Here is an 18599-nt window from a genome sequence, read left to right on the forward strand (position 1 = left end):
CCCACAGACCCGCTGGCCTCACTCACTCACCAAGTACTCACCTCACAACTCACCAACACACACACCGCTGAACTCTGCCATCCTTCTAACTACATCCCCTAACTAACTCGTGCTCCCACGTCGTCCCTTACACTATAGCACGTTCCTTTTAACACTACGTAGCTAAGCTACGTCCCCTCTACACATTCACCAGTCTGTCTCTGTCTCCTAACAAATCATTTTATTTCCCATTTCCCATTTTCCCATCCTAAATCTGGCTACAATCCCTCTAACTAATCCATTCCACGGACTCCATGAGGACTTACCCCTGCCCCATGAAGTCGGTCTAACTAAGCTAACCCTTCCCCCTAACTAGTTTCCATCCTGTGCCCAGGGGTAAGGGGGTCTTTCACCCCTTGCCCAGGAATCCTGTACACCCGAAAGTGAGGCTTGCTTTTTCTTTTTCTTTTTTCCATGCGCAGCACCTGCGCGGCAACTCAGAGCTCGCGCACTTTGCACCTGCCCGTGACGTCATGCAGCTGCACGTGTTCCTCGTCCCTCCTTGGACGGTGCCATCCGGCAGAGATACCCCTCCTGCCGGATTCCAACCCCACGTGCAGCCATGACGTCACCGTGCGCAGAAAAAAAAAAAACAAGCCCCCCGTCTCGAGGGGTTCCCCACGCGAACACATGTGCTTTGCCCGTTGGAGCTTAACACACACGATCGCGTGGAGAACCCGTCCGGTCCAAATCCATTTACCTGCCTAACTTTGTCCGTCCGCGGGATCGGCAAATCCACCGCGTGCGTTTCCGGACCGGGACTTCACTCTCGCAAGCGAGCACGTGGTGGTCTCGTGCGTTGCACAGCACGAACCTCGTGCTCACTGCTGGGTGAACCCGGCACGGTCCTCGAAACAGCTACAGCCGCTACTCGGCTTTCTCTCCTCTGTCGCCGTCTCCGTCTCCATTCCACACACGCATACCTGCGTGTTACGACGCACACAGTCCACTCCATCAAACTCACACCGGGAGACGCGGCTGCGTGCTCCCGCATGCCAACCGACATCTCCCTTACATACCGCTCTCTCACACACACGGTCTCCCTTGCATACGGCCGTTCACTCACGTATGCCATTTTCCTCACACAAACCATACCACTTACACACGCGGGGGCACTCGCCCGCGGTGCCTCATCCACACTGGCCGTTTCATTCACACACACGGCCTCACTCACACACGGTGCCTCACCCACGCACGCGGGGGCACTAACCCGCGGTGCCTCACTCACACTCCGTGCCTCATCCACACACGGCGTGGTGGGAAGCACGTACTCCGGCTCACTCGCCACCACACCACTCACACACGGGGTCGCTTCCACACACGGGGACGCACTCACGCCTTGCACCACACACACAGGGACAACCACACTGGGGATTCGTGTCCCCACAAGGGTCTCCGGGGCCTCTATACCCCCCAAGCTCTCCGTGCACCCGTTCACAGCACCCGTCCCCTCAACCTCGCAAAGCACGACCGAACCCACCTGGTCGTGACTCGCCTCAAGGGGGCAGACTCCCTCCCCTCGTTCCTGGAGGAGGCCATCCAGGTGCTCGCACTGGGTCTCTACCCAGTCCGCCAGCTCACCCCCATTATCCTCCACTACCTCCGTGTGTGTGTGTGCGTCACTTACCCCGTCTTCCTCGTGTAGTCTCTCCTCTATGGTTCCCTTCCCGGCTACCGTCACTGCCAACTCTTCACCCTTTACCTCCCTTGTCTCCACTATTATTATTTCCTTTGTCACGGCCTTCATGCCCGCCTGCAGGCTTCGGCCCATGTTCTGCGTCTCACCCCGCAGCTTTTTCATTTCCTCCTTCATGTGGTGTGTATTCGCATCCATCGTCGTTTTCACTTCATTTGTATTTGTATCCATCTTTTCATCCATTTTTTTCATATTCGCATCCATTTTTTCGTTCATGCCTTTCATATCCGCATTTATTTGTTGTGTATTCGCATCCATCCTCGTTGTCATTGCCGCCAGCATGGCGCATAGCTGGGCCATGTCGGGTGCGCTTGAGTGAGCCGTTTCGGCAGGGGTTGGGGAAGGGTTTTGGTGGAGAGGGGGGGGGGAGGTGTCATACACCGCGGCCGCTGCCGCACCCACCTCGGGCCCTGGGTTCAGTTGGGCGAGTCCGTGTTCCTGCACAATCAACATTTCCTGCTCGGGGATTCCATCCTGGACCATGGATTCTACATTACTACACATATACATTTCTAATACCCCCGGCTCCCGCTCGCCTTGAGACGCCATCTTGCTTCTCGTGAAGGGTTAATTTAACTCGCTCGTAATTTGGAGGGAATCGGGGGTCGCTTCTCTCACCCCTGGACCGATTCCCGTGAATTTAATTGGAGACAGGAGAGCCCGTTGTCCCATTCTCCAATACCAGTGCCGCGAGGAGGGCGATGAATTTGTATCGCACGACCTGACACCAGTGTTGCGGATTTCGCGCCCGCCGGCGTGCTGACGGCCACGTAACTCGAATCGCGGCACGTCGCCCACCGGACGGACAATCCAGTCGTGACCCTCTCGGACTAACGCCGGGAACCAGTCACGGGTGGACCTTTCGGTCTCACCGCGATCGAGCCAATCAGCCCCCGCGTGGGATAGGGTTGCTCGCCAAATTCGACCTACCTAAGTACCCACGCGGAGGGTAGACCGGGCGATCGCACCTCGCCGCAGGTCGACTTCGGACACGGGCCACTTAAGCGACCCGTTCCGTACTATCAGAATAACCGAGCGGTGTTATCGTCGACCTCGACGGTTCGATTAATTATCGGGCGTATTCAGCCCACTACCAACCCTTTACGTGAAGCAAGATGAGGATTCAATGGGAGAAAAGACGAAGCGAAGCGGGAGAACAGTTCAATAATAAAGCACATTTATTCGCGGCACACGGGAAGCACACATATTCAATTCCACCAAAAGCACACAAAAAAAAGAAAACACAATTCCATTTACACAAAAAGCAAATATAAAAGCGAAGACAATGCAGAGCTAATACCGACTACCGAGCACACGGCAACACTTATACAATTCTACTTCACAGACGGCGCCGACAACACATACCCAAAACCAAGGAAAATAAATACCCCCAAGAATGAGGCGGGCCTGAGGCCGAGACCGGGTCGCGCCTACCCGTCTGGTGATGAGACGCGGAGCGGCGATGGCGCCTCACTCCGCGGGCCTCGCGGACAGTGTCTGGCAGGGGGGTGGGAAAGGGGCCCCCTTGGTCGCACTATCTCAGCGCGGGGGGAAACAGGAGGGGGTTGCTGATGCTCGGGGTATAGAGGATCTTTATTATCCCTGGTGTGCGTCTCCACCTCGGCCAGGTCGCGCTGCCGGCCTTCCTCGGGCGTGCAGCTCCCGGCACCGTCGCGAGCACCCCCTCGTCTGCCTTCGCCGCTGCCGCTCTCCGCCTCTGGACTCTCCACTCTGGACTCTTCTTTGGGCTCTCCTCGTTCGACTCTCTTCAGCTTCTCCAGCTACTGCAGGCTTCGGGCTCCAGACTTCCACTTCGCTCTGACTGACGAACACGGTCCTTTTATCCCCCCGTAGCTTCGCCTTTGACCCCCTCCCTTTGACCTTTCACCTCGCTCCCCATTGACCCGAGAAAAAGTGGGCGTGAAGGCTTTTTGATCCACAAATTTGCATATATCGATCGTTCTGGAGGCGGGGCCAAATCGCCCCTCGCTCACCGATTGGACGGCAAAAAGTGGGCGTGTGTCGTTTTTGATCCGTTTTTGAAGCACAAAATCCGTGATTTTGTACACGCTGTTCAACGTGCGCCCTGCACGAGTCCAACACCGGTACCCACAGCGGGGCAAGAACGGTGGCGATGCTACGGTTGCGAGGTGTGACGGGAAGGTCGTGGCGGTTGTGGTGAAGCGGCGTTGTGGTTGGTGGTTGATGTTGTGGTTGTGGTGGTAATCATGGCGGTTGGTCCAAAATAAAGATAGTAAAAGAAAAACGGCTATCCTGAAGAGTCGCAGCTCGCATAAATGACATGTATTCCCACTAGACAACGGGTTTGGACCTAACTACACATGTACTTACCGAGATACCTCACCTAAGGGACCTGAATGGTGGTTTGCGAATTTGGTAACCACAACAATATATATATATATATATATATATATATATATATATATATATATATATATATATATGTTGTTCTTCTTCTTCTTTCGGCTGCTCCCGTTAGGGGTCGCCACAGCGGATCATCCGTTATGATCCGCATACTGATTTGGCATAGGTTTTACACCGGATGCCCTTCCTGACACAACCCTGATCGCCTCTTACGACACAGGGATAAGGATTGGGTTTCGCCATGATTCCGGGCTGCCCTACACCCTCTCATAGCGTGGCCCAGCGCAGAGCACCCGTCCTCAAGTGATCCTCCAACCCAAGCCTCTGAGTAGCCGGATTACAGGCGCACACCACTACACCCGGATGTTTTTATTTATATATATATATATATATATATATATATATATATATATATATATATATATATATATATATATATTTATTTGCGAATTCGCGCCCGCCAGCGTGCGGACGGCCACGCCACTCGAATCGCAACCGCGTCACCCACCGGACGGACAATTCAGTCGTGACCCTCCGGGAACTATCGCCCGGAGCCAGTCACGGGTGGGCCTTTCGACCTCACCACAATCGTGCCAATCGGCCACCCGCGTAGGATAGGGTTGTTCGCCAAACTCGACCTACCGAAGTACCCACGCGGATGGTAAACCGGGCGATCGTACCTCAACGCAGGTCGACTCCGGACACAAGCCGCTTGGGCGGCCCGTTCCGTACTATCGGGATAACCGAGCGGTGTTATCGTCGACCTCGACGGTTCAGATTATTTACCAGGCATTTTGCACCCACTACGAACCCTTCACGTGAAGCAGGATGGAGGGTCAATAAAGAAAAGACGAAGCGAAACGGGAAAACAGTTCACACAATGCACATTTATTGCCCGGCAAACGGAAAGCACATATATACAGCCTACAGTCAAAATGCACATATAGCAACCAAAACAAAAGCAACAACGACGCAGATTTACTACCGACTGCGCGCACACACGGCAACACTTATACAGTTCTACTTTACAGACGGCGCCAACACACATTTACACAAAAGCAAAGGAAAGAAGCCACCCTCATAGACAAGGGGGCAGACAGGCCTGTAGGCCAATTGTGCGCGTGACCTGGAGGAGCAGCCAGGTCCACGAGACCGGGGGGGTCCTACCCGCGTCCTCGTGACGCGTTGGCGGGCGAGCCGCAGATGTGGCCGCGTGGCTGTGCCCCGACTCCGTGCTCCTTGGCGGGTTTCGTTGGTACGACGTTTGGGGTGGGGTGGGAACGGAGCCCCCTTTTTGCACTATCTCAGCGTGGGAGAAAGGGGAATTGTTGATGCCCTGGGGGAGGGAGATGGCTGGCTGGCTTGGGTCCCGCGACGAGCGATCCCACACCGCCACCTTGTCGCCGACCGCCGTCCTTCCCTCCGCGGACCCGAGCTCCTTTTCCTCTTCCCGCAACTCTTCTCAGCCGACTCCAGAACCCAACTCGATGACACTCTCCTCAGCCGACTGCAGAACCCAACTCTCTGCCACACCGATGACTTCGCCACCCGACTCGACTCCTTATAGGCTGGCAGGAGCCGCTAATATGCAAATATCCGGATCAGGATGACCTCGGGGGCGGAGCCACGCTCGCCCATTGGTCGGAGGAAACGAGGGCGTGAACGTCCCCTGATCCTAGAATTTGCATATATCGATTTCACACAGACCCGCCTGGAGGCAGGGCCAAGCCGCCCCGCGCTTGCTAATTGGACGGAGGAGAAGTGGGCATGTAGCGTTCTTGATCTGAATTTTCCCTCGGAAAGGCCGCTATTTGCGCTCGCGGCTCGGTGCATTCGGCACCAATTGCCGAACGGGCCCGAGACAGCCCGACGCTCAGTGTTCACAGGTGGTGCGGGAATGGCCGTAGGAGAGAGGTGAAGGTGCTGGAGGGTTTTCGGTTGTGGTTTATGGTTATGGTGCCGTTGGGAATGGCGGTGATGCGATGTTTGCGGGATTGAGTTGTGAAGGTAAAGGTCGTGGCTGTTGGCGTTGTTGTTGTCGTCTGAGGGTTGGAGCATGGTTGTAGTTGGTGACGATGCCTGGCGTGGTGGTTAAGGTGGTTGTTGTGTGATGGCGGTTGAGACGTGGTTGGTTCAAAATAAAGATAGAACAGAAAAACGCCTAACTCAAAGGATTGCAGCCCGAATGAATCACATAAGTTCCCTCTATACAACGGGTTTGGGCTAACTACACATGTACTTAGAGATATCTCACCTACGGGCCCTGAATGGTGGTTTGCGAATTTCCACAGCCGTAACAATATATATGAGGAGAGAGAGAAGAGAAGAGAAGAGAAGAGAAGGGAGGGAAGGGCGAGAAAGGGGGAAGAGTGAGGAATTGGGGGGGGAGCTATGCCTCACCAAACGTTGCTATAGCTATACCGTGGGAAGAGGGGGGTGGGGAGAAGGAAGATATATATATATATATATATATATATATATATATATATATATATATATATATATATATATATATATATATATATATATATATATATATATATATATATTGTTGCAGATTCTCGCCCGCCGGCGTGCTGACGGCCACGTAACTCGAATCGCGGCACGTCGCCCACCGGACGGACAATCCAGTCGTGACCCTCTCGGACTAACGCCGGGAACCAGTCACGGGTGGACCTTTCGGTCTCACCGCGATCGAGCCAATCAGCCCCCGCGTGGGACAGGGTTGCTCGCCAAATTCGACCTACCTAAGTACCCACACAGAGGGTAGACCGGGCGATCGCACCTCGCCGCAGGTCGACTTCGGACACGGGCCACTTAAGCGACCTGTTCCGTACTATCGGGATAACCGAGCGGTGTTATCGTCGGCCTCGACGGTTCGATTAATTATCGGGCGTATTCAGCCCACTACCAACCCTTTACGTGAAGTAAGATGGGGATTCAATAGAGGAAAAGACGAAGCGAAGCGGGAGAACAGTTCAATAATAAAGCACATTTATTCGCGATGAACGGAAAGCACACATATACAATTCCACCAAAAGCACATAGAAAAAGAAGAAGAAACACAATGCAATTTTACACAAAAAGCAAATGTGAAAGCGAAGACACAATGCAGAGCTATCCGACTACCGAGCACACGGCAACACTTATACAATTCTACTTCACAGACGGCGCCGACAACACATACCCAAAACCAAGGAAAAGAACACCCTCAAGGATGAGGCGGGCCTGGGGCCGAGACCGGGTCGGGCCTACCCGTCTGATGATGAGACGTGGAGCGGCGGTGGTGCCTCAACTCCGCGGGCCTCGCGGACAGTGTCTGGTAGGGGGTGGGAAGGGGGCCCCCTTGGTCGCACTATCTCAGCGCGGGGGGAAACATGAGGGGGTTGCTGATGCTCGGGGAAAGGAGGATTTTTACTCTGTCTCGGGTCCCGCGACGAGCGTCTCCACCTCGACCAGGTCGCGCCGTCGGCCTCCCTGGTGTGCAGCTCCCGGCACCGACGCGCGAGCACCCCCTCGTCTGCCTTCGCCGCCGCCGCCTCTCCACAGCTCCGTCCTCTTCGCTCCGACTCCAACTCCGAACTCTTCCTCCTGCGAACTCCTTCCAACGCACACACGACCACGACCACACGACGACCCTTTCTGACGAACGCAGCCGCTTATATAAGCCCCGTGGCTTCGCCTTTGACCCCCTGCCTTCGACCTTTCACCTCGCTCCCCATTGGCCCGAGAAAAAGTGGGCGTGAATGCATTTTGATCCATGAATTTGCATATAGCGACCGCCCTCCAACGCCCTGGAGGCGTGGCCAAATCGCCCCTCGCTCACCGATTGGACGGAACAAAAGTGGGCGTGTGTCGTTTTTGATCCGTTTTTGGAGCGGAAAATCCGTGGTTTTGTACACGCTGTTCGGCGCGCGCCCTGCACGAGTCCAATACCGGTACCCACAAGCGGCGCAAGAACGGTGGCGATGCGACGGTTGCGAGGTGTGACGGGAAAGGTCGTGGCTGTTGTGGTGAAGCGGCGTTGTGGTGGGTGGTTGATGTTGTGACGACTGTTGAGACGCGGTTGGCGGTGGTAACAATGGCGATTGGTCCAAAATAAAGATAGTAAAAGAAAAACGGCTATCCTGAAGAGTCGCAGCACGCATGAATGACGTGTATTCCCACTAGACAACGGGTTTGGGCCTAACTACACATATACTTACCGAGATATCTCACCTAAGGGACCTGAATGGTGGTTTTCGAATTTGGTAACCACAACACTACCCCCTCCCCTTTTTACAGACTCGTCCCGAGTCGTCAAATTTTCGTGTGCCATCATGTGTAGTTTTCCCCTAGTACATTTTACCTACGGATCCCTGAGTGCGACATTCATGGTATTCGTGTCCCCAAAATAAATAACCTGAGGGCTGCGTAACTACCTAAACAAACTCACTCACACGGACGACTTAAATAAAATTGCCGGCGCTAAGACAAACATGCCGGGGGCACACTCATATGTACAGTACATCTTAACCTTAACTTACAAATTTTACACTAAACCATGGCCCAGGATCAATGAGCTCTGCAAAAAGAAAGCAGTTAACAGGGAGCCAGGCTGCTCGCATGCAGTCTCTGGCTCAAAACAATGCAGGTGACAGGGAACGTGGCTGGCTGCTCACACGCAGTCCAAGGCCTTCCCTTTTGAACTGAACGCAGTGAACCACAATGGTGCATGGGCTGCACAAACGTAGTCTCCGTGCCAGCCCAAGTGGCACACGCAATGTACACAACGAATGGATGGATGAACACAAACACGGTGCACGGGCCGCCACTGCAGGCCCGTGTTGTAGCTGCCAACAGGGCAGTTCTCGCAGCTTGCAAACTGTTGCTTTGCGGATCCTGGCGCACATGGAAATGAACAGGGGGGGGCAAAGCAAAATTGAACGGGGCTGGTGAACGTGGGCAGTGGGCATGGCATGGCATGGCAGCAGGCAAACACAGCCCGCAGAAGAAGGCCGCTGCAGGCAAACACAGCCGGCAGATGAACTGGCCAGCACAGGCCTTGAAGTACCACAGCCAGCCGGCAGATGAAGTGGGCCGGCACAGGCCTTGCAGCACAGCAGCTGCAGACGATCCAGCCGGCACAGGCCTTGCAGCACAGCAGCTGCAGACGATCCAGCCGGCACAGGCCTTGCAGCACAACAACAGCTGCCGATGAAGTGGGCCGGCCTTTGCCTTGAAGCAAAACACGGCCAGCCGATGAAGTTGGCCAGCCTTTGCCGTTCCGTGGAGGTTGGTGGAGGGAGTGCGGTGGTGCTGGCCACTTGGAAGGCGGGCTCGGACCTAACTACCTGTCTCCCTCCCACCTACCGCCTTTGCCTGTCACTGTACATACCCACTCCCTTAATTTGTCAAACCCCAATTTAGCCCCAACTTTTTTTTTTGTTGTTTTTATTTTTACTTCCCCACTATAAATCGTCCCCTCACCCCCTTTATCGTCCTTGTTCGGCTAACCTATCCTGTCATCTAGCCTACTCCCAACCCCTACGTTCCCTTCCCGGAGGGGAATAAGGGAGAGCTAACGTCCTGTGTCGAGGCCCAACTCAAGCCTCAGAATGGCCTCCCCAGAGTTCGGCGATCTATAACACGAAGTGGGTCCAGCGGCCCACAACGAGAGCGAGGGGATGGATGGTGCGGAGGGGTACACTTCCTAATCTACCCTAACCATTTAACTGTTAAACTACCCCGGGGCTTTCAACAAGCGCCTCTCGCTTAAACTATTGGTTCTAACAACCCAGATTCCCGTCGCCTGTGTTGGTGTCCTCACAATTTTGGGCCTCGCCCCCCAATTTTCTCTCCGTGCCCTCACACGGTCTCCTGGCTGGGACACGTGGCTCCCTTTGGCAGGCACGACCCTCTGCCGAATCTCCCGCTATGGCACCCCCGGGCACTACACTGCCTCCGAGCCTACCAGCTCCCTAAACACCGGGGAGTGCCCCCCATGGCACCTCCCCTGAAACGCACACGTGGCAGGCTGGCTTCCCGGGCCCCTTTCCGAGGGTCACCCATGCCCACAACACTGCCCACGCGGCTAATGGCGCCCCGGGCCCCCGCACCAAGCAGGCGCACCCGTGCCCACTACACTATCCCGGCCCCCCATGGGCCTTTGGCCTACCACGGCCGACTAGCCTGGTGCCCGGGGTACCCACTCAGCGATACTCACCTTTCGCAGCCACGCTCCCAAGCCCGTCAACAGGGCTCCTGCACCCCTCCAAATGGGTTTCGAGCCTACTCTCCCACCAACAACAAAACAACCTCCATTTTTCAATTTGACTAACCCAGCTAACTCACTTTACTCTGACCCCGGGGTCCCTTGGGCGGGAGTCACTCCTCCCCCCAATCACTCATCGCACCATGCATTCCCCATTCACTCCATACACACAGACCCGCTGGCCTCACTCACTCAACAAGCACATGCTTCCACTTCACTCACCAACTCTTCAACACACACACCACTGAACTCTGCCATCCTTCTAACTACCTCCCCTAACTAACTCGTGCTCCCACGTCGTCCCTTAAACTATAGCACGTTCCATTTAACACTACGTAGCTAAACTACGTCCCCGCTACACATCCAAAGTCTGTCTCTGTCTTCTAAATCAAAAAATCATTTTATTTCCCAACCTAAATCTGACTAACAATCCCTCTACCTAATCCATTCCACGGCCCCATGAGGACTTACCCCCTGCCCCATGGAGCCGGTCTAGCTAAGCTAACCCTTCCCCCTAACTAGTTTCCATCCTGTGCCCTAGGTAAGGGGGTCTTCCACCCTTTGCCCAGGAATCCTGTGCACCCGAAAGTGAGGCTTGCTTTTTCTTTTTTTTTTTTCCACATGCTCATCACCAGCGCGGCAACTCACAGCTCGCGCACTTTACACCTGCCCGTGACGTCATGCAGCTGCACGTGTTCCTCGTCCCTCCTTGGACGGTACCATCCGGCAGGGATACCCCTCCTGCCGGATTCCAACCCCACGTGCAGCCATGACGTCACCGTGCGCATAAAAAAAACACAAGCCCCACGTCTCGAGGGGTTCCCCACGCGAACGCATGTGCTTTGCCCGTTGGAGCTTAACACACACGATCGCGTGGAGAACCCGTCCGGTCCAAATCCATTATCCTGCCTAAACTTTGTCCGTCCGCGGGATCGGCAAATCCACCGCGTGCGTTTCCGGACCGGGACTTCACTCTCGCAAGCGTGCACGTGGTGGTCTCGTGCGTTGCACAGCACGAACCTCGTGCTCACTGCTGGATGAACCCGGCACGGTCCCCGAAACAACTACAGCCGCTACTCGGCTTTCGTTCCTCACATGTCGCCGTCGTCGCCATTCGACCCACGCACACCTGCGTGTTACGACGCTCACAGTCCATTCCATCACATTCACCCCGGGAGACGCGGCTGCGTGCTCCCGCATGCCCACCGACATCTCCCTTACATACCGCTCTCTCACACACACGGTCTCCCTTGCACTCGGCCGTTCACTCACGCATGCTACCTCCCTCGCACACGTGGCTCCACGCACTCGCGGCCTTTCACTCACTCGTGGTGCCTCATCCACACACTGTCCCTCACTCACACACGCGGGGGAACTCACCCGCGGTGCCTCACTCACACACACGGCCTCACTCACACACGCGGGGGCACTCACCCGCGGTGCCTCACTCACACACCGTGCCTCACTCACACACGCGAGGGCACTCACCCGCGGTGCCTCATTCACACACACGGCGACACTCACACACAGTGCCTCATCCACACACGGCGTGCTGGGAAGCACGTACTCCGGCACCATCGCCTCCACAACACTCGCACACGGGGTCGCTTCCACACACGGGGACGCACTCACGCCTTGCACCACACACACAGGGACAACCACACTGGGGATTCGTGTCCCCACAAGGGTCTCCGGGGCCTCTATACCCCCCAAGCTCTCCGTGCACCTGTCCACAGCACCCGTCCCCTCAACCTCGCAAAGCACGACCGAACCCACCTGGTCGTGACTCGCCTCAAGGGGGCATACTCGCTCCCCTCGTTCCTGGAGGAGGCCATCCAGCTGCTCGCACTGGGCCTCCACCCAGTCCGCCAGCTCCCCCTCATGGTCCTCCACTACCTCTGTGTGTGTGTGTGCGTCACTTACCCCGTCTTCATCGTGCAGTCTCTCCTCTATTTTTTCTGTCTCCCGTGTCTCTATACATTTTCTCTCCTGGTTCCTTTTTTCTGTCTCTTCCTGGTTCCTTTTTCCTTCCCATCTGAGTCGTTCTTTCTCTCTGAGCCCCATTAGCTGTTCGTTCTCCCTCCGTAGCTCCTCAATCTCCGTTGACTCCAATCTCGCTCTCCGTTTTAGTTGTTCAATTTCACACTCATATAGTTGTTGTTTTCTCTCCCACTGTTCCTCCTGCTCTTTGTTTTCCAATCTCATAGTTTCTTTCAATTGGCTCATTTCCTTCCTGTGTTTCATTCGCTGTTCTCTCACTACTCTTCCTCGTTTCCTCTCCTGTCCTTCCTTCTCCAGTTTCATGGTTTGCTTCATTTGGTTAATCTCCTTTTTGTGTTTCATTCGCTGCTGTCTCATTACTCTTCCTTGTTTCCTCTCCTGTCCTTCCTTCTCCAGTTTCGTTGTTTGCTTCATTTGGTTAATCTCCTTTTTGTGTTTCATTTGCTGCTGTCTCATTACTCTTCCTCGTTCCCTCTCCTGTCCTTCCTTCTCCAGTTTCATGGTTTTCTTGATTTGGTTCATCTCCATTTTGTGTTTCATTCGCTGCTGTCTCATTACTCTTCCTAGTTTCCTCTCCTGTCTTTCCTTATCCAGTTTCATGGTTTTCTTCATTTGGTTAATCTCCTTTTTGTGTTTCATTTGCTGTTGTCTCATTACTCTTCCTTGTTTCCTCTCCTGTCCTTCCTTCTCCAGTTTCGTTGTTTGCTTAATTTGGTTAATCTCCTTTTTGTGTTTCATTTGCTGCTGTCTCATTACTCTTCCTCGTTCCCTCTCCTGTCCTTCCTTCTCTAGTTTCATGGTTTTCTTGATTTGGTTCATCTCCATTTTGTGTTTCATTCGCAGTCTCTCTGGAGGCGTGGGTTCGAATCCCACTCCTGACACCAGTGTTGCAGATTCTCGCCCGCCGGCGTGCTGACGGCCACGTAACTCGAATCGCGGCACGTCGCCCACCGGACGGACAATCCAGTCGTGACCCTCTCGGACTAACGCCGGGAACCAGTCACGGGTGGACCTTTCGGTCTCACCGCAATCGAGCCAATCAGCCCCCGCGTGGGATAGGGTTGCTCGCCAAATTCGACCTACCTAAGTACCCACACGGAGGGTAGACCGGGCGATCGCACCTCGCCGCAGGTCGACTTCGGACACGGGCCACTTAAGCGACCCGTTCCGTACTATCGGGATAACCGAGCGGTGTTATCGTCGGCCTCGACGGTTCGATTAATTATCGGGCGTATTCAGCCCACTACCAACCCTTTACGTGAAGTAAGATGGGGATTCAATAGAGGAAAAGACGAAGCGAAGCGGGAGAACAGTTCAATAATAAAGCACATTTATTCGCGATGAACGGAAAGCACACATATACAATTCCACCAAAAGCACATAGAAAAAGAAGAAGAAACACAATGCAATTTTACACAAAAAGCAAATGTGAAAGCGAAGACACAATGCAGAGCTATCCGACTACCGAGCACACGGCAACACTTATACAATTCTACTTCACAGACGGCGCCGACAACACATACCCAAAACCAAGGAAAAGAACACCCTCAAGGATGAGGCGGGCCTGGGGCCGAGACCGGGTCGGGCCTACCCGTCTGATGATGAGACGTGGAGCGGCGGTGGTGCCTCAACTCCGCGGGCCTCGCGGACAGTGTCTGGTAGGGGGTGGGAAGGGGGCCCCCTTGGTCGCACTATCTCAGCGCGGGGGGAAACAGGAGGGGGTTGCTGATGCTCGGGGAAAGGAGGATTTTTACTCTGTCTCGGGTCCCGCGACGAGCGTCTCCACCTTGACCAGGTCGCGCCGTCGGCCTCCCTGGTGTGCAGCTCCCGGCACCGACGCGAGCACCCCCTCGTCTGCCTTCGCCGCCGCCGCCTCTCCACAGCTCCGTCCTCCGCTCCGACTCCAACTCCAAACTCTTCCTCCTGCGAACTCCTTCCAACGCACACACGACCACGACCACACGACGACCCTTTCTGACGAACGCAGCCGCTTATATAAGCCCCGTGGCTTCGCCTTTGACCCCCTGCCTTCGACCTTTCACCTCGCTCCCCATTGGCCCGAGAAAAAGTGGGCGTGAATGCATTTTGATCCATGAATTTGCATATAGCGACCGCCCTCCAACGCCCTGGAGGCGGGGCCAAATCGCCCCTCGCTCACCGATTGGACGGAACAAAAGTGGGCGTGTGTCGTTTTTGATCCGTTTTTGGAGCGGAAAATCCGTGGTTTTGTACACGCTGTTCGGCGCGCGCCCTGCACGAGTCCAATACCGGTACCCACAAGCGGCGCAAGAACGGTGGCGATGCGACGGTTGCGAGGTGTGACGGGAAAGGTCGTGGCTGTTGTGGTGAAGCGGCGTTGTGGTGGGTGGTTGATGTTGTGACGACTGTTGAGACGCGGTTGGCAGTGGTAACAATGGCGGTTGGTCCAAAATAAAGATAGTAAAAGAAAAACGGCTATCCTGAAGAGTCGCAGCACGCATGAATGACATGTATTCCCACTAGACAACGGGTTTGGGCCTAACTACACATATACTTACCGAGATATCTCACCTAAGGGACCTGAATGGTGGTTTGCGAATTTGGTAACCACAACAATATATTGAGAGAAAGGTGAGGGGTGGAGGTGGGGTAGTAAAGATAACAAGCCTGGTGTTGGCTTAGTGGTTAGGGTGGCGGCTTGGGATCCTAGGTTCCTGAGTTCAAGCCCCGTTGAGCCACTGAATTAATACCAGATGGGGTTGACTCAGCCTGTCATCCTTCTGAGGTCGGCAAAATGAGTACCAGAGCACTGGTAAGGGGGACAGCCGCGTCCCAACCAATGATGCAACCAGCAGCCACAGGCTGCACTCGAAAGAGAGAGTAAAGACAACTATATGTTATGCTTAATGACCTCACACACACACACACAAACACACAAAAACAAACTCATGTCAGAACAGCTGAACACACAACGACACAACAGAGTTCATAAAGTAATCCACTGGCACATCTAAAAAAAACTTTGATCTCCATTTCCAGAAAATATCACTGAAAACATGGAAGTACCTACCACTCACGTGTGAACTAATGATCGCATCGAGTGTGAACATCAAAAACAAAGCATTGCGACTAGATATCATACTAAGGTACAAAAAAAAAGAAGAGAAGGCATTGCTAATTGAGGTGTTGATCGCAGTGATTTTGGAATAAACGATGCAGAAATCAAGAAAATGACCAAACACCAAGACCTCAAGAATGAAGTGAGAATATCCTGTAAGCTGAAGAATGCCAAAGTTGTACCAGTGATAGCTGGACTTGCTGGAATGATGACAAAGAACCTCACATAGATGTTAAACATGGGTGCAATATCCCTGGGTGCTGACGTGGTAGTGACTAGATATGATAACCAGGCAACCACTGGTAGGTGTGGATGACCCACAAAATATATAATGGAGAAGAAAGTAAATACCTATGAATTTATTAACCTCCGCCATCGAAGATCGGAGATTACTGTCTTCACCCCTTTCTGTTTGTTTGTTTGTTTGTTTTTGAACAGTATTACGGAAAAACTCCTCGACGGATTTCGACAAAACTTGGTGGGGGGATTTGGTATGGTCCAAGGATCATGCCATTTGATTTTGGACTTGGTCCGCTCCCCCAAAAAAAAAATTGTTAAAGAATTTTTTTTTTTTGCATTTCTACATGTTATTAGTGATTTCCAACCCCCCCCCCCCCCCAAAAAAAAAATTTAGAGAAAATTTTTTTTTTTGCATTTCTACATGTTTTAAGTGATTTCCAACCCCCACCACCCCCTCCCCCTCCCCCCCAAAAGGAAATGTTGGAGAAAAGAACTATAACTGTCAGCACTGTTAAAATCATATTCAATGAATAAGATATAAGGTTCACTTGAGTGACCCAGCAGTATTGGCAGCGGAGGTTTTGCACTCTCCCGAGTGCTCCCCCTCTAGTTTTTTAATGCCATGAACAAACCTTGGTACATCATGGGTGATGAAGGTTGTGGTCAAATTTCATTAAAATCATATGTGTAGTTTCTGAGAAGAAATTGCGAGTGTTTGTGGACGGACGGACAGACGACGCACCATCCGATAAGCTCCCCTGAACTACTTTTACAGGTGAGCTAAAAACCATCCCTGGGAATATTATAACAAACAAACTACGATTGGAAGCCGTCCGGAGCTCAGTGACAATCCTGAAGAGAGCCCTCGGCACAAAACTTTGAGAACAGAAAACTTCACATCTTGGTCCATGAGTGAACCCCTTACTGAATTTAAGGTGGACGCTTTGAGCCTGCCCTCGGAGGACTCCATTCCACATTCTGAAACCCACATATGTGTACACACACACACACACACACACACACACACACACACACACACACACACACACACACACACGCTTAGCCGATATCGGCAGTTTTTCGGGAATCAGAAGGTTGGAGTCGGTGTGATTACCGACTACAGTACTTACTGTATACAACCCAGAAACCTTAAGTAGCTTTCACCGAAAAACAACATTACATTTAAATAGACGTTTCAGGGAGATGTTCACAAACATTAAACTTTATAAACAGGTGCGTGTAACGGGTGGAAAAAGAATTGGCTCAGTCATTTAGAAAACACGTTCATACTGCAAACGGCTCAGAAATCGGGCGTTATCATGTAACAGTGGGTTGGCATCTAACACGGGTGGACCTGTACGTATTCACGTTGGATTGCGTTATCAAGTTATAAACTATTTTACAAACTCGTATTGCTGTGTACAGTTGATCAATTCTGTTTCATGCATCCGGCATCATATTTTTGTCCAGCTGCTGCACAGTGGGGAGAATGGAATTTCATGTTATGATGGCATTGCTGCACACTGCGATGATTTAATCCGAACCAGAGGCCACCCTTTGCTTTGTCCTGTTTTTTTTTTTTTTTTTTTCCAGAATTGAAGGACCTCGGTGCAGACTTTGTGTATGGCTTCCTTCAGGCTATGGATGGTGAAAAGGACCCGAGGAATCTCCTTGTGACATTCCACATTGCCCACGACATACTCCGCCATGGCTTTCAGCTTGGTGCGTGTATATAGTGCAAATCATAGTATTAGAACGTCTGTATCCCAGAAACACCGGGTTTGTGCCACCTGTGGATTTTCTTTTTGACATGCCACCACTGGCTTGCACCTGCATAGAATTACTGGACTCTTGACTTGTGTTTTTACGTAAAGCAAGAATTCTAAGTTTTAAGGGTGGCTGCTGCTGTGGAGCAGCTAGAGAAATTTTGATGTAGTTTCACACTCCCCTTCATTTCTCAACAGGGCCTTATGATGAGGAGTTCTTTGAAGTTACTTCTTGCTATTTCCCGATTGACTTCTCACCGGTAGGTGTACCAAGGTCTACTGTATGTGTTTGACACTTCCTTTTGTACCACTGCATGTGCATTGTCAATTGTATTGCTGTTTCAATACACCACCTGGAAAGGTGTAATATTTTTCACATTTATAAAAATCTACATTGTGCTTTCCTTGTTGAAAAGATTGTTTCTTAGTGTTCCTTCTCCCCCCCTCCCCCACCTCTATTTAATCAGATATTATTAATTATACAACTACTATTAATTGATTATATTATTATTCTGATATACAGTGCCGATAGAATGTCTACACCCCCTTACAAAAGTTTCACCTATTGTTGCCTTATAGCCTGGAATTAAATTTCATTAAATCAGAATTTTTCCACCTTTTATTTGCACATCGTAACCCACGAATTCTACAAATTACAGAAAATTAATTAAAAATACAAAACTGGATTATCTCGGTTGGATGAGTATCCCCCCCCCCCCAAATCCTGAGTTGATATCCACCCATTTCCACTGATATGAGGGAGAGGCAATGTAGCTAGACCATATACTATGGAGTACACTAGGTTTCCTGTACGTACCTCCCCGGGGTCTCCGAAAACCATCACACTATGCCCTCCTCTCGACCAGACTCGTCCCGTATCTGCCGGCTCCAGTACATTTCAGGTGTAGTCCTTTTTTGCACCATTACCTTAGTCTATCAGATCCCTGTGTGGGGAAAAATTATCTACATCCATATCCCTACGAAGAAAAATAATAAAACCGAATGCGTTGTGCAAGTCTTCCGACGCATTCACTCGGGTCACATACTTAGGCAGTTTGTAAGTTCAGTCTTTTATCGATACACTTAAGACTAGGTGGGCTCAAACACTACACAGAATACAAT

General features: G+C 52.3%; 1 protein-coding gene across 3 annotated transcripts in view; it reads left to right on the top strand.

Annotated features, from left to right (window-relative positions):
* The window catches only part of MMS19 (MMS19 cytosolic iron-sulfur assembly component), a 93185-nt gene that overhangs the window by 17563 nt on the left and 57023 nt on the right, over window positions 1–18599 (top strand). For all 3 annotated transcript variants that reach the window (XM_085864377.1, XM_085864378.1, XM_085864379.1), the window contains 2 exons: window positions 17305–17433; window positions 17676–17737. In XM_085864377.1, the coding sequence (XP_085720503.1) occupies window positions 17305–17433; window positions 17676–17737 (191 nt within the window). The remainder of the gene's footprint in view (window positions 1–17304; window positions 17434–17675; window positions 17738–18599) is intronic.

Source organism: Eptatretus burgeri, chromosome 18 (genome assembly GCF_056783735.1).
Source record: "Eptatretus burgeri isolate ZD-2024b chromosome 18, Ebu_testis_v1, whole genome shotgun sequence".
Taxonomy (NCBI): Eukaryota; Metazoa; Chordata; class Myxini; order Myxiniformes; family Myxinidae; genus Eptatretus; species Eptatretus burgeri.